This window comes from Hypanus sabinus, unplaced genomic scaffold, assembly GCF_030144855.1.
Source record: "Hypanus sabinus isolate sHypSab1 unplaced genomic scaffold, sHypSab1.hap1 scaffold_511, whole genome shotgun sequence".
Classification (NCBI taxonomy): domain Eukaryota; kingdom Metazoa; phylum Chordata; class Chondrichthyes; order Myliobatiformes; family Dasyatidae; genus Hypanus; species Hypanus sabinus.
Window position 1 is genome coordinate 230,191 of NW_026781375.1, and position 20,921 is coordinate 251,111.

Consider the following 20,921-nt stretch of genomic DNA (forward strand, 5'->3'; position numbering starts at 1 on the left):
CAACCCCAAGCCAGGCGTACAACGCTTCCTTATCGACAGCTAGTCTGTTCAGCTCATGGGGATGTCTCCTCTGGAGAGCCATGCTCTTCCATTGGATAACTGCAGTGATCATTTCTTTATTTTTCTAGGTTGTACTTTCGTTTAAGTTTAGTGGTGAATACTTCTAATCAGATTTACATGGAGTACTGAATCCTGTTTTCACTGATGAAAGTATATCCTCAGAAGCTTTATCAGACTGTTGTGTAAATTTTCAATGTTCCTCTTCCCCTTCTGTCCCAGGTAGTGTTAATCAAGGTGTGGTTGAGTGTACATAGTGTTACATAAAATTTGTATTTCAGTTCTTATTTTTCTTTGTAAATTTTACAGAATTGTTTTGGACCAAGATAATATGCCAAAAGAATATGTTCATATAGTGAAAGTGTTTATTGCCTTTGTTATATTTTTACTATTGATTGGCAGATTTCCTTGCTTTGAAGTAAATGCTGTTGAAAGTTTTCTCCTTATTGCACTGATCTGTTTTCTTTGCTTGTTGATATCCCAGATTCTCAAGTTTCATATTCATCCATCGGTTGTATTGAACCCCGCTGCTCTGTTTTGTATCCTATTGGCTCTATTGCACCTTCCTGTACGTTTAATGTTCTGCACTTATCCAGTCCAAAGTTCATATTCATATCTTTCAAAAAAAGTTCTATTATTTAAATTCATTGCTTTAGCTTTACTGATGAAGGAGCATATTAACATAGAACATAGATCATAGAAATCTACAGCACGTTACAGGCCCTTCGGCCCACAATGTTGTACCGATCATGTAACCTACTCTAGAAACTGCCTAGCATTTCCCTACCGCATAGCCCTCTATTTTTCTAAGCTCCATGTACCTATCTAAGAGCCTCTTAAAAGACCCTATTGTATCCACCTCTGCCACCATCACTAGCAGTGCATTCCACGCACTCACTAGTCTCTGTGTGAAAAACTTACCCCTGACATCCCCCTTGTACCTACTTCCAAGCACCATAAAAATATGCCCCCTCATGTTAGCCATTTCAGCCCTGGAAAAAAGCCTCTGAGTATCCACATGATCAATGCCTCTCATCATCTTATACACTTCTCATCCTCCATCACTCCAAGGAGTAAAGGCCAAGTTCACTCAACCTATTCTCATAAGGCATGCTCTCCAATCCAGGCAACATCCTTGTAAATCTCCTCTGCTCCCATTCTATAGCATCCACATCCTTCCTGTAGTGAGGTGACCAGAACTGAACACATTACTCCAAATGGGGTCTGACCAAGGTCTTATATAGCAGTAACATTACCTCACGGCTCTTGAACTCAATCCTATGGTTGATGAATGCCAACACACCATATGCCTTCTTAACAACACTGTCATCCTGTTCAGCAGCTTTGAGTGTCCTATGGACTCGGACCCCAAGATCTCTCTGATCCTCCACACTGCTGAGGGTCTTACCATTAATATTATTTTCTGTCTTCAAATTTGATCCACCAAATGAACTACTTCACACTTACCTGGGTTTCCATCTGCCACTTCTCAGCCCAGTTTTGTATGCTATCAGTGTCCTGCTGTAACCTCTGACAGCCCTCCACACTATCCACAACACCCCAACCTTTGTGTCATCAGCAAACTTACTAACCCACCCTTCTACTTCTTCATCCAGCTCAATTATAAAAATCACATAGAGAAGGGGTCCTAGAAATAGATCCTGTGGAACACCACTGGTGACCGTCCTCCATGCAGAATACAAATCATCTACAACCACCCTTTGCCTTCTGTGGGCAAGCCAGTTCTGGATCCACAAAACAAGGTCTTCTTGGATCCCATGCCTCCTTAATTTCAGAATGAGCCTTGCATGGGGAACCTTATCAAATGCCTTACTGAAATCCATATACACTACATCCACTGCTCTACCTTCATCAATGTGTTTAGTCACATCCTCAAAAAACTCAATCAGGTTCATAAGGCATGACCTGCTCTTGACAAAGCCATGCTGACTACCCCTAATCAGATTATGTCTCTCCAAATGCTCATAAATCCTGCTTCTCAGGATCTTCTCCAACAACTTGCCCACCATTTGTCTATAATTTCCGGGATTATCTCTACTCCTTTTCTTGAACAAGGAAACAACATTTGCAACTGTCAAATCTTCCGGTACTTCTCCTGTCCCTATTGATGGCAGAAAGATCATCACCAGATGCTCAGCAATCTCCTCCCTTGTTTGGTTTCAAATAGTCCGTGTATAGAAGATGTGTCAAGGTATAATTTGTTTGGTTGTGTCTGATTTGATACACTATTTTTGTCTGATTCAGTGAATTATAGGACGAGTTTGAAGCTATACAGAACCATAGTAGGTTTAGAGAGTTGCTCCGGAAAATTGCTGAGTTTATTTTGATAACAATGGTTGTTCATTCTCGATTGTTAATAGGTTAATTATAGTACACCAATGCTATATCAGATTTTGTAGGAATTTCACAAGTACTGGGTGTAGTTTATATATATTAAGAGCTTCTATTAATCGTGACTGTGTGATGGGACAGAATCAAATGCTTTCTTGTAGTCAATATAACAACATAAAAGATTTCTGCTTTTCTGCTGGCTTGGTTTAGAATTACAAAATCTATCACCAGTTGTAGTTTACATTGTTTCATACCCTTTCGGCATCTTTTCTGCTCTTCTGTAAGTACACTGTGGTTATCTCAGTGAGTGGTGATTGGTTATGAGATACCTGATGGTACAGTTGTATTATTAATTTCATTACAATTTTGTTATTTACATTTTATTGTTATTATATCCAAACATTGCTGCATTTAGGTAGCCATAGAGCAGATTGAACACAAAACATAGACTAAAGAGTTCCACTTGCAGAGAAAGAGCAGTGCAGGCACGCAGCAAGGTGCGAGGTAGATTGTGAGGTCCAAATTCCATCTTTATTGCATGAGAGGTCTATTCAAGAGTTTGTACAATCTCCCCGTGACAGCACAGTCTGAAGGATGCTTGTACGTTCCTTCCATGACCATGAGGGTTTCCTCTTACTTTCCATACGGGTTAATTGGCCACAAAGGAGTAATTGGGCAACCTGGGCTGGTCGGGCCAGAGGGGCCAGTTACTGTGCTGTATCTCTAAGTAACACGTGGAACAATCCCTTCAGCCTAGGACCCTGAGTCACCATTTCCCAGGGTGATTCCCTATCCTTCTTCCATCTCTCTAACCCAATTTTTCTGCTTCTCAAGCCCATCACCACTACTGGGGCACAGGCTGCTGACGGCTGCTCGCCAGAGTACCCTGGCCTGGGCTAGTGAAGGCTGGTCAGTCTCGTGGCTTCCACTTTCACCACACCACCTCATACGTATTCCGGGTGAAGGTCGAGGTGAAGACTGCTGAGGGGTTGAAGGTCGAGGTGAAGACTGCTGAGGGGGATGAAGGTCGAGGTGAAGACTGCTGAGGGGATGAAGGTCAAGGTGAAGACTGCTGAGGGGAAGGAGGAGGTGAAGACTGCTGAGGGGTTGAAGGTGGAGGTGAAGACTGCTGAGGGGTTGAATGTCGAGGTGAAGACTACTGAGGGGTTGAAGGTGGAGGTGAAGACTGCTGAGGGGATGAAGGTCGAGGTGAAGACTGCTGAGGGGTTGAAGGTCGAGGTGAAGACTGCTGAGGGGATGAAGGTCGAGGTGAAGACTGCTGAGGGGTTAAAGGTTGAGGTGAAGACTGTTGAGGGGATGAAGGTCGAGGTGAAGACTGCTGAGGGGTTGAAGGTCGAGGTGAAAACTGCTGAGGGGATGAAGGTGGAGGTGAAGACTGCTGAGGGGTTGAAGGTGGAGGTGAAGACTGCTGAGGGGTTGAAGGTGGAGGTGAAGACTGCTGAGGGATGAAGGTCGAGGTGAAGACTGCTGAGGGGTTGAAGGTCAAGGTGAAGACTGCTGAGGGCTTGAAGGTGGAGGTGAAGACTGCTGAGGGGATGAAGGTGGAGGTGAAGTCTGCTGAGGGGTTGAAGGTCGAAGTGAAGACTGCTGAGGGGATGAAGGTGGAGGTGAAGACTGCTGAGGGGTTGAAGGTCGAAGTGAAGACTGCTGAGGGGTTGAAGGTGGAGGTGAAGACTGCTGAGGGGTTGAAGGTCGAGGTGAAGACTACTGAGGGGTTGAAGGTCGAGGTGAAGACTGCTGAGGGGATGAAGGTGGAGGAGAAGTCTGCTGAGGGGTTGAAGGTGGAGGTGAAGTCTGCTGAGGGGTTGAAGGTGGAGGTGAAGACTGCTGAGGGGTTGAAGGTGGAGGTGAAGTCTGCTGAGGGGTTGAAGGTGGAGGTGAAGTCTGCTGAGGGGTTGAAGGTGGAGGTGAAGACTGCTGAGGGGTTGAAGGTCGAGGTGAAGACTGCTGAGGGGTTGAAGGTGGAGGTGAAGACTGCTGAGGGGTTGAAGGTGGAGGTGAAGACTACTGAGGGGTTGAAGGTGGAGGTGAAGACTGCTGAGGGGTTGAAGGTGGAGGTGAAGACTGCTGAGGGGTTGAAGGTCAAGGTGAAGACTGCTGAGGGGTTGAAGGTGGAGGTGAAGACTGCTGAGGGGTTGAAGGTCGAGGTGAAGACTGCTGAGGGGTTGAAGGTGGAGGTGAAGACTGCTGAGGGGTTGAAGGTCGAGGTGAAGACTGCTGAGGGGTTGAAGGTGGAGGTGAAGTCTGCTGAGGGGTTGAAGGTGGAGGTGAAGACTACTGAGGGGTTGAAGGTGGAGGTGAAGACTGCTGAGGGGTTGAAGGTGGAGGTGAAGACTACTGAGGGGTTGAAGGTGGAGGTGAAGACTACTGAGGGGTTGAAGGTGGAGGTGAAGACTGCTGAGGGTTGAAGGTGGAGGTGAAGACTGCTGAGGGGTTGAAGGTCGAAGTGAAGACTGCTGAGGGGTTGAAGGTGGAGGTGAAGACTGCTGAGGGGTTGAAGGTGGAGGTGAAGACTGCTGAGGGGTTGAAGGTGGAGGTGAAGACTACTGAGGGGTTGAAGGTCGAGGTGAAGACTGCTGAGGGGTTGAAGGTGGAGGTGAAGACTGCTGAGTGGATGAAGGTGGAGGTGAAGACCGCTGAGGGGATGAAGGTGGAGGTGAAAACTGCTGAGGGGATGACGGTCGAGGTGAAGACTGCTGAGGGGATGAAGGTGGAGGTGAAGACTGCTGAGGGGTTGAAGGTCGAGGTGAAGACTGCTGAGGGGTTGAAGGTGGAGGTGAAGACTACTGAGGGGTTGAAGGTGGAGGTGAAGACTGCTGAGGGGTTGAAGGTGGAGGTGAAGACTGCTGAGGGGTTGAAGGTCGAGGTGAAGACTGCTGAGGGGTTGAAGGTCGAGGTGAAGACTGCTGAGGGGATGAAGGTCGAGGTGAAGACCGCTGAGGGGATGAAGGTCGAGGTGAAGACTGCTGAGGGGTTGAAGTTGGAGGTGAAGTCTGCTGAGGGGATGAAGGTGGAGGTGAAGACTGCTGAGGGGTTGAAGATCGAGGTGCTGAGGGCTTGAAAGTCGAGGTGAAGACTGTTGAGGGGATGAAGGTCGAGGTGAAGACTGCTCAGGGGTTGAAGGTCAAGGTGAAGACTGCTGAGGGGTTGAAGGTGGAGGTGAAGACTGCTGAGGGGATGAAGGTCGAGGTGAAGACTGCTGAGGGGTTGAAGGTGGAGGTGAAGACTGCTGAGGGGTTGAAGTTGGAGGTGAAGTCTGCTGAGGGGATGAAGGTGGAGGTGAAGACTGCTGAGGGGATGAAGGTCGAGGTGAAGACTGCTGAGGGGTTGAAGGTCGAGGTGAAGACTGCTGAGGGGTTGAAGGTCGAGGTGAAGACTGCTGAGGGGTTGAAGGTCGAGGTGAAGACTGCTGAGGGGATGAAGGTGGAGGTGAAGACTGCTGAGGGGTTGAAGGTCGAGGTGAAGACTGCTGAGGGGTTGAAGGTCGAGGTGAAGACTGCTGAGGGGATGAAGGTGGAGGTGAAGACTGCTGAGGGGTTGAAGGTCGAGGTGAAGACTGCTGAGGGGATGAAGGTGGAGGTGAAGACTGCTGAGTGAGATGAGCAAGGCAGCAGCAGCCAAACCCAATGCACTGTGCTTGTCTCTGAGCCTCAGAAGGTTTGGGTGACGTGAGGCGGAGCAATAGATATGGGGACAGACAGGAGATGCTGCGGCAGCAAGAGAGACGCCAGGATAGTGTGTTGCCTCCTTGGTGCTAGGGTCCACGATGTCTCTGAGCGGTTGCAGAATATTCCTGAATGGGAGAGTGAGCAGCCAGATACATATTGGTACTGTACACCTGGTAAAGGTTTCAATGCTAACATAATGCTCTTTCTGTAGCAGCAGTGCCTGGGTTAGAGATTAGTTACAGATAACGGGTGCTTTGGAATGTGAGTTGGTTTGGCTTTGGAGAGAACCCGATGTATGATTTCGCCCAGTGGGGGAACATGATTCAATGGAGCAAGGCTCCGCAGTCAGCCAAGGATCAGTGAATATGACTTCAGGAAGAGCTGAGCTCCAACGTGCACATTTGACTGTTTAATTATAATGGGCCCTTTTTGTTTTTTTCTTTCTTTTCTACACTTTCAGTAGTAAACATACTTCCTTTAATCGTATGCAGAGTGCTGTCTGTTATTTCGTGGCTGAGTTGCAACAGGGCAGCAAATTACGCAGCATCCACACAAACTGGGGGTGGGCTGGGACAGCCCAATCTCAGGGGTTTGGTGGGACTAGACTGTACATTACATTACAGAGGCTTGGATGTCTCAGCAGTGGGATTGGCTGCTGAGTGCTTTAGATGCTTTGAAAGAGACTGGGAGGGAGGAAAAAGAGTTGGCACTGCTAATCAGGGATAGTATCACGGCTGCAGAAAAGGAGGAAGTCGTGGAGGGATTGTCAACTGAGTCAGTGTGGGTGGAAGTCAGAAACAGGAAGGGTGCAATAATTCTACTGGGTATTTTTTTATAGACCCCCCTCCAATAGTAACAGAGACATCAGGGAGCAGATAGGGAGGCAGATTCTGAAACGGTGCAATAATAATAGGGCTGTTGTGATGGTTATTTCAACTTTCCTAATATTGACCAGTATCTCCTTAGAGCAAGGTGTTTGGATGGGGTGGAGTTTGTTAGGTGAGTTCAGGAAGGTTTCCTGGTGCAATATGTAGATAAACCAACTAGAGGAGAGGCTGTACTTGATCTGTTGTTGGGAAATGAACCTGGTCAGGTGTCAGATCGCTCAGTGGGAGAGCATTTTGGAGGAAGTGATCACAACTCCATCTCCTTTACCATAGCGCTGGAGAGGGATAGGAGCAGACAATTTGGGAAAACATTTAATTGGGGTAGGGGGAAATATGATGCTGTTAGTCAGAAACTTGGGAGCATAAATTGGGAGCAGATATTCTCAGGGAAATAGACAGCAGAACTGTGGCAAATGCTCAGGGAACATTTGCATGGTGTTCTGCAAAGATACATTCCGTTGAGGCAGGGTAGAGTTATAGAACCATGGTGTACAAAGTTTGTAGAAAATCTAGAAAGAAGACAAGAAAAGCTTACAAAATGTTCAAGAAAGTAGGTACTGTTAGAGCCCTAGAAGATTGCAAGGGTGCTAGGAAGGAGCTTAAGAAAGATATTAGGAGAGCTCGAAGGGCCATGAGAAGGCCATGATGAGCAGGATTAAGGAAAACCCCAAGGCATTCTACAAGTATGTGAAGAGCAAGAGGATAAGAAGTGAAAGAGTTGGACCAATCAGGTGTGACAGTGGAAATGTGTGCATGGAGTCAGAGGAAGTAGCAGAGGTACTGAATGAATACTTTGCTTCAGTGTTCATCAGGGGAAAAGACCTTGGCAATTGCGGGGATGACTTACAGTGGACTGAAACATTTGAGCATGTAGACATTAAGAAAGAGGATGTGCTGCAGCTTTTGAAAAGCATGAAGTTGCATAAGTTGCTGGGTCCAGACAGTATATACCCCAGGCTACTGTGGGAAGTGAGAGAGAAGATTGCTGAGCCTCTGGTGATAACCTTTGCATCATCAATAGGGACGGGGGAAGTACCGGAGGATTGGAGGGTTGAGAATATTGTTCCCTTGTTCAAGAAAGGGAGTAGAGATAACCCAGGAAATTACGGACCAGTGAGTCTGACTTCAGTGGTGGGCAAATTGTTTTAGAAGATCCTGAGAAGCAGGATTTATGAGCATTTGGGGAGACATAATCTGATTAGGGATAGTCAGCATGGCTTTGTCAAGGGCAGGTCATGCCTTAGGAGCCTGACAGAATTCTTTAAGGATGTAACAAAACACATTGATGAAGGTAGAGCAGTGGATGTAGTGCATACGGTTTTCAGTAAGGCATTTGATAAAGTTCCCCATGCAAGGCTCATTCAGAAATTAAGGAGGCATGGGATCCAAGGAGACCTTGCTTTGTGGATCCAGAATTGGCTTGCCCACAGAAGGCAAAGGGTGCTTGTAGATGGTTCATATTCTGTATGGAGGACGGTCACCAGTGGTGTTCCGCAGGGATCTGTTCTGGAACCCCTCGTCTTTGCGATTTTCATAAATGACCTGGAAGAGAAAATAAAAGAGAGTGGTGGGTGAGTGGAATGTACTGCCAGTGGCAGTGATAGAGGCAGATACAATAGAGTCTTTCAAGAGACTCTTAGATAGGTACATGGAGCTTAGTAAAATAGAGGACTAAGTGGTAGGTAATTCTAGATAGTTTCTAGAGTAGGTTATATGGTCTTCACGAGGACCTGTGATTTCTATGTACTATGTTCTAAGCTCCTTCCTCTCTGAGGCTTTGGAGCTTCTGTTGGCGTTTCTGTAGCTCTGGGTTTTTATGGGGTGGGGTTGCTAGCTCCATGCCCAACCCTCCTCCTTTCACAGCCAAACTTGGGACTGTCCGTGGCGGAGTTCTCTGACTCTCTGCCCCCTCTTTAATTACAGTTCACCAATCGAACGTCTACTTTCTGGACCAGGAAGACCGAGATGACCCGGACACCGATCTGTATCTCACCAAGCCTTACGCCAGCGGATGTGTGTTTGCCTTCAGCATCCTGAACTCTCTGACGTGCATGGTGAGTCCAGCCAGTCTGACCAATAGTGAAGAAGACCATGGCTCACTGGCCTTCGTCAGTCAGGGCAATGAGGACGGAAGTTGGAAAATTATTTTGCAGATGTACGAGGTGTTGTTGAGGGTGCATTTGGAGTATTGAATTCCATTTTGGTCAGGTTCCGATTCATTCTTTTATCACACGTACATTGAAGCATGTAGTGAAATGTGTTATTTGGGTTAGTAGCCAACACAACATGTGCTGGGGGCAACCCACAAATGTTGGCACACACTCCAGCTCCAACATACGATGCCCACAAAGTTCAGCAGAACAAACAAATAATAACAAAACAACAACAACAAAGCAAGCCACTTTCTCACCCTCCCATACATCCACTGCATTGATCAGCCTAATCTGACACAGTGGTCTCCCTCTCCCTCAATGTTGCAAAAACAAAGGAGCTGGTTATGGATTTCAGGAGGAATGGAGATGGGCTAACCCCTATTGACATCAATGGATCTGGGGTTGAAAGGGTGAACAGCTTTAAGTTCCTTGGCACCCACATCACCGAAGACCTCACGTGATCTGTACACACCAGCTGTGTGGTGAAAAAGGCACAACAACGCCTCTTTCACCTCAGACGGTTGAGGAAGTTTGGTATGGGCCTCCAAATCCTAAGAACTTTCTACAGGGGCACGATTGAGAGCATCCTGACTGGCTGCATCACTGCCTGGTATGGGAACTGTACCTCCCTTAATGGCAGGACTCTGCAGAGAGTGGTGCAGACAGCCCAGCACATCTGTAGTTGTGAACTTCCCATGATTCAGGACGTTTACAAAGACAGGTGTAATAAAAGGGCCTGAAGGGTTATTGGGGACCCGAGTCACCCCAACCACAATCTATTCCAGCTGCTACCATCCAGGAAACGGTACCGCAGCATAAAATCCAGGACCAACAGGCTCCAGGACAGCTTCTTCCACCAGGCCATCAGACCGATGAACTCACACTGATTTGAGTGTACTCTATATTACATTGACTGTTCTATTTATTATAAATTACTATGTTTGCACATTCAGACGGAGATGTAACGAAAAGATTTTTTTCCTCATGTATGTGAAGGATGTAAGAAATAAAGTCAATTCAATTCACACACACAGACAGACCTCCATCTCCAGGGCAGGCCACCTCTGGGCCTTCAACCTCCATTCCCTGGCCCAGGAAAGATGCCATTGAGCTTAAGAGAATGAAAAGGAATCGGGCACAGGTATCAATCATAACAGACATTTCCATGACAAACTCTGCCATCTTCCTCAGGGATGATGCCTGGGCAAGTCTAGTCCAGTGGTATTTATACCTCCATAGTCCGGCCCTCCTGATTAGTTAGAGCTCACCCAATAAGATTTCTGTTCTCCCACCATGTTTACAGTCGAATTCCAGTTCTTACTTAGAACAAGACATTTGTCTTTGTTAAAATTCTTTTCCTCCAGTTTTATTTCAATGGCTTCCTTCACCAGACGGTCCCAAAAGCCATTGGCGCAGCACAGTGGTTTTGTGCCATTGAAATCAATCCTATGGCCATTGAGAATGCAGTGCTCTGCCACCGCTGTTCTGGGGAAAGAGCTGCCAGAGGAAGTGGATTGGGCAGGTGTATTAACAAATCTTAATGGATACTTGGACTGGCACATGGATAGGAAAGGATTTGAGCAGCGTTTCCCAACCTGGAGTACATGGACCCCTCAGTTCATGGTGAGGCTCCACGTCATAAAAAGGGTGGGATCCCCTGGTTTAGGGGGATTGGGCCAAACATGGGCACATTAGATTTGTTTAGGTTGGCATAGACCAGTTGTGCCATAAGGCCTGTTTCCATGCCATTTGGCTGGCGAGCTCAGACTGGCCGAGGGCAGGTGCTAGATGAGACCAGGTGAGAGGGAGCATAGGTGGCAGGGGAGAGGAGGGATGAAACGGGAAGGTGTGAGATCAATTCTCAGTGACACATTTCTCTGTATGTTTTGATCCACATATGACAAATAAAGCAAACTGTTAAACAAGGAAGGGAATTAAAATGGCGCCTTGCTTGACCTGGAAGTAGGTAGTTGGGGAGGAGATGTGTGAAAGTGCGGGCATTGCTGAAGTTGGAGGGGGAGAGATATTACGCTTCTCTTGCTCTGAGTTCAGAGGCTAGTGTGCCATGGCAAGTCCAAAGGAAGCTGGTTGCATCCCAGCCTGGGATGGAAACACCAATGGCCAGGAATGGAAAGGTCTACAGAAAGTGGTCAACACAGTCCGTCACGGGCAAAGCCCTCCCTGCCACTGAGCACATCTACAAGGAGCAATGCCACAGGAAAGCAGCATCCATCACTAAGGACCCCATCATCCAGGCCATACTCTCTTCTCACAGCTGCCATTGGGCAGGAGGTACAGGGGCCTCAGGTCCCACACCACCACATTCAGGAATAGTTATTACCCCTCAACCATCAGGCTGCTGAACTGGTGTGGGTCACTTCACTCACCTCAACTCTGAACCGATTCCACAACCTACAGACTCACGTTAAAGGACTCTACAACTCATGTTCTCGGTCTTATTGTTTATTAATTTGTCTATTTATTTGTTTGTATTTGCACAGTTTGTTGCACACCAGTTGTTCACCTGTCTTTGTGTGTTCTTCATTGCTTCTATTGTATTTATTTGTTCTACTGTGAATGCCAGCAAGAAATTGAATCTCCAGGTAGTATCTGGTGACATACATACTTTGATAATAAAGAGTAACACGTGCACATTGATACCCAGCATCTGAAGAAGCTCTTGCGTTTGTGTCTTTGATAATAAATTTACTCTGAACTTTGAGCTCTTGATCTCTGCCTCTTCCTGCAGACGTACTTCAATGATAATATTCTGCTCCTGATCCGTACCCTGGTGACAGGAGGCTCCTCCCCGGAGCTCGATGAGCAGCTGGCTGATGAGGACGCACTGAGGGGCAGCATCAACGCCCAGAACAAAGTGGACCAGAGGAATCGATGCAAGCTGGCGTATATCACCATGTGTGACAAGCGCTTTGAGGAGTTTGCGGTAGGTCATGTTGCGTTCTGATGTCATTAATCCAAAGCCCTGTCAGCAGTCAGGAAAGAGGAACAAAACTTGTCTCACAGTTGCTTTGTTAAGTTAGTAGAACAAAAAATTGAAAAGTGGACAGTGATAGAGGTCTAGTAGTTGAATAGAGAGAACAGCAAAAAGATGTCACCACTGCATAGTCAGCTCTTTTTATACCCATTGATAAGAAACATTCCATTCAAATCTGTGAATAAGGGTCAACCAATCAGAAAGCCCCTATTCAAATAATGCAGCACTGGTGAAATTTCCAGAGTTTTCCAGAATCATCCAGGTGTAACTATCAGGGGATATATTGAACATCTGTGTATACCTATTGTGATCAATAGGGGACATACTGAACATATGCACATACATACTATGACCAATAGGAAGCATACTAGGCAGTTACATGTATATAAGAACTCGATGTTTGATGGAGACTTAAGCACTGTGCCAAATCAGAAAAGTTGGTTACAGGCCAAACCGTGGTAGCGAGGTCCAAGCAGCAGAACATTCCAGAGCATTCTGGAGCGTGAACCTGATGTTTGGACAGGGCTAAATTGGGAAGATTGGGATACAGGCCAAATCGAGGTGGTGGGGTCCAGGCCTCACTGCGTATCAAGGCGATTGAACCCAAATGTTTGAACGTCAGTTTAGGTGCTGGTACAAATTGGGAAGGTCAGGGTTTTGGGGCCTAAGGTGAGGGCAGGGCCTATTCAGATCGCTGGTCTGTGAGGTGCTGAAATGCTGAACTACGAGACTTACTTTGTGGATTTACATTCAGAATTCTGTTTGCTCATGGTTACAGTTTTCATAACCTGTTTTTCCTCTCTGCTCATTGGGTGTTCAACGGTCTTTATTTTAATGGGTTCTTTTTGGTTTCTTTGTTTATGGCAGCCTGCTAGTGTGATGTATGCATACTTTAATATTAACAGTACTTCAAACTTTAAAAATACAACCAGCTAAGCTGTCCATCTGCCAAGAAATAACAGTCTAATCCAACCATCACCTGGTGTATGAGAGGTGGGGGCTGGAGGGAGAGAGGAGGAGAGGAGTTCAGAATGGAGGGGGAGGGATTCAGAGTGGAGGAAAGGGGTGGGGAGTAGAGGAGGAGAGGTAGGGAGTGGAGGGGGAGGGGAGGGAGGGGGAAGGAGAGGTAGGGAGTGGAGGGGAGGGTTTCAGAGTGGAGGGGGAGGGGAGGGAGGGGGAAGGAGAGAAATGGGAGGGAGGGGTGGGGAGGGTGGGGAGTGAGGGGAGAAGTGGGGAGGGGAGGGGGAGGAGAGCTGTGGGGAGTGGAGGGGGAGGAGAGATGTGGGGTAGTGGAGGGTGAGGGGAGGGGTGGGGAGTGGAGGGGAGAGGTGGGGAGGGGAGATGTGGGGAGTGGAGGGTGGGGTAGTGGAGGGTGAGGGGAGGGGTGGGGAGTGGAGGGGAGAGGTGGGGAGGGGAGGGGAGGGGAGGGGAGATGTGGGGAGTGGAGGGGAGGGGAGGGTGGGGTAGTGGAGGGGGAGGGGAGGGGTGGGGAGTGGAGGGGAGATGTGGGGAGTGGAGGGGGAGGGGAGGGTGGGGTGGTGGAGGGTGAAGGGAGGGGTGGGGAATGGAGGGGAGAGGTGGGGAGTGGAGGGGAGAGGTGGGGAGGGGAGGGGAGGGGTGGGGAGTGGAGGGTGAGGGGAGGGGTGGGGAGGAGGGGAGAGGTGGGGAGTGGAGGGGGAGGGGAGGGTGGGGTGGTGGAGGGTGAGGGGAGGGGTGGGGAGTGGAGGGAAGAGGTGGGGAGGGAAGGTGGAGGGGAGATGTGGGTAGTGGAGGGTGAGGGGAGGGGTGGGGAGTGGAAGGGAGAGGTGGGGAAGGGAGGGTGGGGTGGTGGAGGGTGAAGGGAGGGGTGGGGAATGGAGGGGAGAGGTGGGGAGTGGAGGGGAGAGGAGGGGAGGGGAGGGGTGGGGAGTGGAGGGTGAGGGGAGGGGTGGGGAGGAGGGGAGAGGTGGGGAGTGGAGGGGGAGGGGAGGGTGGGGTGGTGGAGGGTGAGGGGAGGGGTGGGGAGTGGAGGGAAGAGGTGGGGAGGGGAGGGAAGGTGGAGGGGAGATGTGGGTAGTGGAGGGTGAGGGGAGGGGTGGGGAGTGGAAGGGAGAGGTGGGGAGGGGAGGGTGGGGTGGTGGAGGGTGAAGGGAGGGGTGGGGAGGTGGAGGGGAGATGTGGGGAGTGGAGGGTGAGGGGAGGGGTGGGGAGTGGAGGGGAGAGGTGGGGAGGGGGAGGGGAGAGGTGGGGAGTGGAGGGTGAGGGGAGGGGTGGGGAGTGGAGGGGAGAGGTGGGGAGTGGAGGGGAGATGTGGGGAGTGGAGGGTGAGGGGAGGGGTGGGGAGTGGAGGGGAGAGGTGGGGAGGGGGAGGGGAGAGGTGGGGAGTGGAGAGGGAGGCATGGCCTTGTATGGGCCTTATTCATGTTTTGCAAGTGTCCTTGAGTGTGAAGTCCGCGGGGGGAAGTCGGAGGTTCATTGTCTGCGAGTGTGCCGGAGGCTCAGAAGCCTGTCCTGGGTTCGGAGGATTGTCTGTGTTTGGGGGGGGGGGGAGAAACGGGGTTTGTTTTGCTGTTGGTGTTTTGTTGCTTGCTCTGTTTGGTGTTGTTCTGATGAACATTGTGGGCATGCTGTGTTGGCACCAGAATGTGTGGTGGCACTTGTGTGCCCCCAGCACACCCTCAGGTATGTTGATTGTTAGCACAAGACACTTTTCGATGTCCGTGTGATAAATGGAATGGGTCTGAATCTGATGACATGGAGGCTGGAGGAGTTGTGGATGGTCCAGAAGGTTGTCGTAGTTACAATGGGATGCAGAGCCTGGTTCACTTTGAAAGGTTGAGCTTGAAGGCAGAGTACAAGGTTAGTGGCAGGATTTCTACCAGTGTGGGTCCACATCCATAGACCCCTCAAATTAGGGACATTTAAGACAGGAACATGGGGTATAAATAGGGTAAATGCATGCAGGCTTTTTCCACTGAACCAGAGATCAAGGGTTAAGGGCGAAAGCTGGAAAGTTTAAGGGGAACATGAGGGGAAACTTCTTCACTCAGGGAGTAGTGAGAGTGGAACGAGCTGCCAGCACGAGTGATGAGTGCGAGTTTGATTTCAACGATTAAAGGAAGTTTGGATAGCTACATGAATTTTGGGGTATGGACAGCTATGGTCCAGGTGCAGGTCAATGGGACTAGACAGTTTAAATGGTTCAGCACAGACTAGATGGGCTGAAGGGTCTGCTTTGATGCTGTAGTTTTCCGTGACACTATAATTCCATGGATGAAAGAGAAATGGAAGGCAATGTGGCAAGGAAGGGTTAGATTGATCTTCGAGTTGGTTAAACGATTGGCATGACATTTGGAGGGAAAGGAAATGTTCCTGAAACATTGAGTGTCTTCAGGCTCCTGTACCTCCTCCCTGATGGTAGAGGGGATGCCCTGGGTGATGGGGGTCCTCAACAATGGATGCCACCTTCTTGAATTGTCACCTTTTAAAGATGTTCTCAACGCTGGGGAGGATATTGCCCGTGATGGAGCTCGCTGAGTTTACTAACATCTGCAGCTTTTTCCAGTCCCATGCATTCCAAAACCTTTTGTGTTTACTGTTTGGGCCTGGTCCTCGGACGGTGTAGAGGGGCTGATGGAGAGGTTGAGTCAATGGGTATGGCTGTAGGCAGAATGTATGGAGGTACAACCCATGTCAGAAAGCAGCAGCCTTGCTTGTCCCTAATGGCCCTCTCTGTCCCTTCAGCATGGCGGAAAGTACAGTGATCTGTTCTGCAAAGCTCTGCTCCGGTACGGGATGCTTTGCTTTGGTATATTTCGACTGCAAGACCCAGCCAAACAGTCAAAGAAGCGGTAAGTCCTCCTGTACACCAGCTCCGTCTGAGCACAGTCACACTGGCCGCACCAACAGCCTCTGAAACCCTGTAGCAACTGGCAGGCCACTCTGCCCCTCTATCCTTTCCCCACTCTGTACCTGCTGACTAAACAGCTGCTAGATGTTTCGTTTGGGTGCTTTGAGAGATGGGCAGGAACGTTTTGGATGTCTTCTGCCCCAGGGCTTAAAGATAAAAAATCTTTAAAGATTAGCTTTATATGCTACATTGAAATGTGTTGTTTGTGTCAATGACCGACGATGAGCTGGGGGCAGCCCACAAGTGTTAGTATGCTTCCAGCACCAACGCACCATGCCCACAGCTGCCTAACCCTAACCCATACGTCTATGGAGTGTGGGAGGAAACCAGGGCATGCAGAGGAGACCCACAGACAGAGGCAAGAACTGAACCAGGTCAGTGGCACTGTGAGGTGTTACGCTAACCACTGTACCATCCAATCCACCAGTTGCCTTAAACCTGTGTCCTTGTCTACAGATCTCAGTGCCCAGTGAAATAGTTCAACCGCATTTACTTTTCCTCTGAATCTTTCCTGCATTGCTACCAGCTTAATGTCATCTTTCTACAGCAGGCCAACTGGAAGTGCAGATGACAGCGGGATAGTACGCCGCTTTCCAGTGCTGGCAATCAGGGTTCAACTCCCACCGCAGTCTGAAAAGAGATGGGTGGAGATGTACCTTAACCAAAGGAGGTGTGAGGTGCTCCTTCCCTCCGCTAGCCTGCAGGTCACCCCTGGGCAAAGTGTAGCATCTGCTTAACCCCCGACCAGGGTCACGTGAAGCCATGGGAGCAGGTGGTGGATGGTCGTACGAGCAGCCGGTGCAGATCACAAGTCCTGGTTATGTGACCACTGACGCCAGGCAGACAATCTCTGAAGAGTATTGATAATGGCTGGGGTCACCCATCATTGCCCAGAAGAATGCGATAGCAATGTAAAAACATTTTGCAAGAACAGTCATGGTCACCATGATAGTCTACGTTATACAACATGGCACATAATAATGATGTTGATGTTTAAAAGTTTGTACGTTCTCCCCGTGACTGCATGGATTTCCTCTGGGTGTTCCAGTTTCCTCCCACAGCCCAAAGGCTTGCGAGTAAATTGTAGGCATGATATGTTGGCACCGGAGGCGTAGCAACACTTACAGTCATCCACGTACTGTGTTGGTCATTGGCGCAGATGATGCATTTCCCTGTACGTTTCAATGCACGTGTGACAAATATAACTAACCTTCAAGCGCAGTCTCCGCAATATCCTGTACAGCTGTAGCACGTCATTCCAACTCCTGCTCTGATCCTCTTGTACCTTGCTCTAGGTTTGTCATTACAAATCCTTCGTCCTTCTTTGAGCTGACCGAGTCGGACTTCATCATGTGTACTGTGCCCTTCTACGACACACAGACCATAACCGCCAACGTCACTTCCCAAATGGGCTACCTGTCCAAGTTCGTTCCGCTTCACACAGTGTCCAGGCAGGCCTCCACTGACCTAAGGGCTGACTACGACATGTATAGCCGTGACTATGCCGAGCTGGCAAGGCAGGAAGTGGACAGGGAGCGAGTGGGGAGGGGAGGTGCCCTCACCGCTGCAAAGTCCAGGAAGCGGAGGTACCTTGAGCGCTCGACACTGAGGAAAATACTGAATTCCACCATTATGGAAAGGGCTTCCCAGGAGAGGAATGAGAGGTCCTCGCCCTTCGTTACAGTCCAGCACTACAGGATAGACACAGACGCTGGCAAGGAAAATCAATCTTCCGCTGAGGTTGAAGCCAATATTGTAATGGGTGAAGGGATGGAGTCCACAAATCCTGATGCTGAGAGTCAAGGTGCAGCTCTGAAAACCACCGGGGCAGCTGTGGATACAGTTCCAGAAATCAACCAGCTGCCTGTAGCCACAACACCGGGGCCCAGAGCACAGCCTGTAGGCACAACACCCAGACCCAGTGCACAGCCTGTGTCTATAACACCTGGGCCCAGAGCACAGCCTGTAGGCACAACACCCGGACCCAGTGCACAGCCTGTGTCTATAACACCTGGGCCCAGAGCACAGCCTGTGGGCACAACAGCCAGACCCAGTGCACAGCCTACAGCCGCAACACCTGGACCCAGTGTTCAGCCTACAGCCACAACACCCAGACCCAGTGCACAGCCTACAGCCGCAACACCCAGACCCAGTGCACAGCCTACAGCCACAACACCCAGACCCAGTGCACAGCCTACAGCCACAACACCCGGGCCCAGTGCACAGCCTACAGCCACAACACCTGGACCCAGTGCACAGCCTACAGCCACAACACCCAGACCCAGTGCACAGCCTACAGCCGCAACACCCAGACCCAGTGCACAGCCTACAGCCACAACACCCAGACCCAGTGCACAGCCTACAGCCACAACACCTGGACCCAGTGTTCAGCCTACAGCCACAACACCCAGACCCAGTGCACAGCCTACAGCCACAACACCTGGGCCCAGTGCACAGCCTACAGCCACAACACCTGGACCCAGTGCACAGCCTACAGCCACAACACCTGGACCCAGTGCACAGCCTACAGCCACAACACCTGGGCCCAGTGCACAGCCTACAGCCACAACACCCAGACCCAGTGCACAGCCTACAGCCACAACACCCAGACCCAGTGCACTGCCTGTAGGCACAACAGCTGGACCCAGTGCACAGCCTACAGCCACAACACCTGGGCCCAGTGCACAGCCTACAGCCACAACACCTGGGCCCAGTGCACAGCCTACAGCCACAACACCTGGACCCAGTGCACAGCCTACAGCCACAACACCTGGGCCCAGTGCACAGCCTACAGCCACAACACCCAGACCCAGTGCACAGCCTACAGCCACAACACCCAGACCCAGTGCACTGCCTGTAGGCACAACAGCTGGACCCAGTGCACAGCCTACAGCCACAACACCCGGGCCCAGTGCACAGCCTACGGCCACAACACCTGGACCCAGTGCACTGCCTGTAGGCACAACAGCTGGACCCAGTGCACAGCCTACAGCCACAACACCCGGGCCCAGTGCACAGCCTACAGCCACAACACCTGGACCCAGTGCACAGCCTACAGCCACAACACCTGGGCCCAGTGCACAACCTACAGCCACAACACCCAGACCCACTGCACAGCCTACAGCCACAACACCCAGACCCAGTGTGTTGCCTGTAGGCACAACTTCTGGATCCAGTGCACTGCCTGCGAGCACAACACCTGGACCCAGTGCACAGACTACAGCCACAACACCCGGACCTGGTGCGCTGCCTGTAGGTACAACAGCTGGACCCAGTGCACTGCCTGTAACCTCAGCGCTGCAGCCCAGTGTGGGGAGCAAGGACATACAGCCAGAGCAAAGTCCCAAACCTGGCGGGGGCTCAGAATGATTTGTTTATTGCCAAACAGATTTGCAGACAGGCTCTGTACTCCTTGGACATTTATTTCTAATAAATCAACATGGTTTAAGATTCAAGATTGCTTAATGTCATTTCCAGTGCACAAGCGTAAAGAAAAACAAAATAACTGTTACTCCAGATCTGATGCAGCACAAAAAAACACTTATTGTGATCACAATAATAATATAAAACACAATAATTATAAATACATAAGATATTCTCTGCATATTGAATGTCCATACAGTGACACTAGGCACAGGAGTGTCTGTACATAAGGTGACAGAAGTAGTAGTGGCTGGGTGTGTGGAGGGGTGGGTCAGTGGATGGAGGTGTTGTTCAGCCTCACTGCTTGGGGAGAATAACTGTTTTTGAGTCTGCTGGTGCAGGTGTGGATGCTACGTAGCCTCCTCCCTGATGGGAGAGGGACAAACAGTCCATGAGCAGGGTGGGTGGGATCCTTCATGATATTACTGGTCCTATTCCAGCATTTACAATATTACTCAAGTTTACTGCAGTTGTTGGCATCCTTCTGTCTCAAAAGATGGTGGGTGCACATAGGAGAAGCCAGCTTCTGGTGCTGTACTTCCTAGTGTGGCTGAGGAGTTCCACTCCAGAAGACAGTCTCTTCCACACTGGCTGCAGGTGAAGCCCATTTGCCTGGCACAGCTATTACTGAAATACTAAACACCCAAGGCTCCTTCAAACTGAGCTATAAACTCCAACTCAATGTAGAATGCAACTCAAATATGTAATGTATTGCTCTCTAAATAACATATAGTATAAATACAGTGTATTATACATATGACATACTTAAAGTACACTATATAATACAACTACTATATAGACCTCCACAGCATAGTAAATTGTCCCATTCAGGCTGAAAGATTTAATCACTGTGGAGGATTTCTTACTCCTTCATGACAAGAAGGGTCACTCTTGTCGACAGGAGAGATTTGTGGCTGTGAAACAGTCTCAGTTTCTGGGGCCCTACTCTATGGTGGTTGTAGGAATTGACTCTGGGACTGCAGGAAGTGGTTCTGACAGATCTGGGCACTTTTCTTCTCTGACAATTGACTCTCCTCTCCTCAACTGTTTGACGTATCATCTCCAGGTGACATTAGACAATAGACAATAGATGCAGAAGTAGACCATTCGGCCCCTCGAGTCTGCACCGCCATTCTGAGATCATGGCTGATCATTCACTATCAATACCCAGTCCCTGCCTTGTCCCCATATCCCTTGATTCCCCTATCCATCAGATATCTATCTAGGTGCAATCTTCACTGTGTAGGAGAGTTCTGTTCTTAATCTTTCCAAGTACCTGCTTTTGATCACCTCGCCAGGATGGTTTGTCAAGGAATGAAGCATCAAACCTCCTTGGTAAGAAACCATCAGTTTGTCTCAGCTGTTTGCCCTGCATACTCTTTCTGAGATTAGATTTTAGTGTGGGATGGCCCAGGAACAGTACGGCGGGTGAGCTGTTGGTTGTGGAGTGCGCTACATTGCGATATACAAGGAGGA

General features: G+C 49.5%; 1 protein-coding gene across 1 annotated transcript in view; it reads left to right on the plus strand.

Annotated features, from left to right (window-relative positions):
* The window catches only part of LOC132389239 (calcium-activated potassium channel subunit alpha-1-like), a 237,099-nt gene extending 217,622 nt beyond the window's left edge, over window positions 1-19,477 (plus strand). The window contains exons 20-23 of the mRNA XM_059961733.1: window positions 8,909-9,039; window positions 11,888-12,082; window positions 15,857-15,963; window positions 17,318-19,477. Coding sequence (XP_059817716.1) covers window positions 8,909-9,039; window positions 11,888-12,082; window positions 15,857-15,963; window positions 17,318-19,391 — 2,507 coding nt within the window. The 3' untranslated portion in view covers window positions 19,392-19,477. The remainder of the gene's footprint in view (window positions 1-8,908; window positions 9,040-11,887; window positions 12,083-15,856; window positions 15,964-17,317) is intronic.
* Window positions 19,478-20,921: the final 1,444 nt, after the last annotated feature.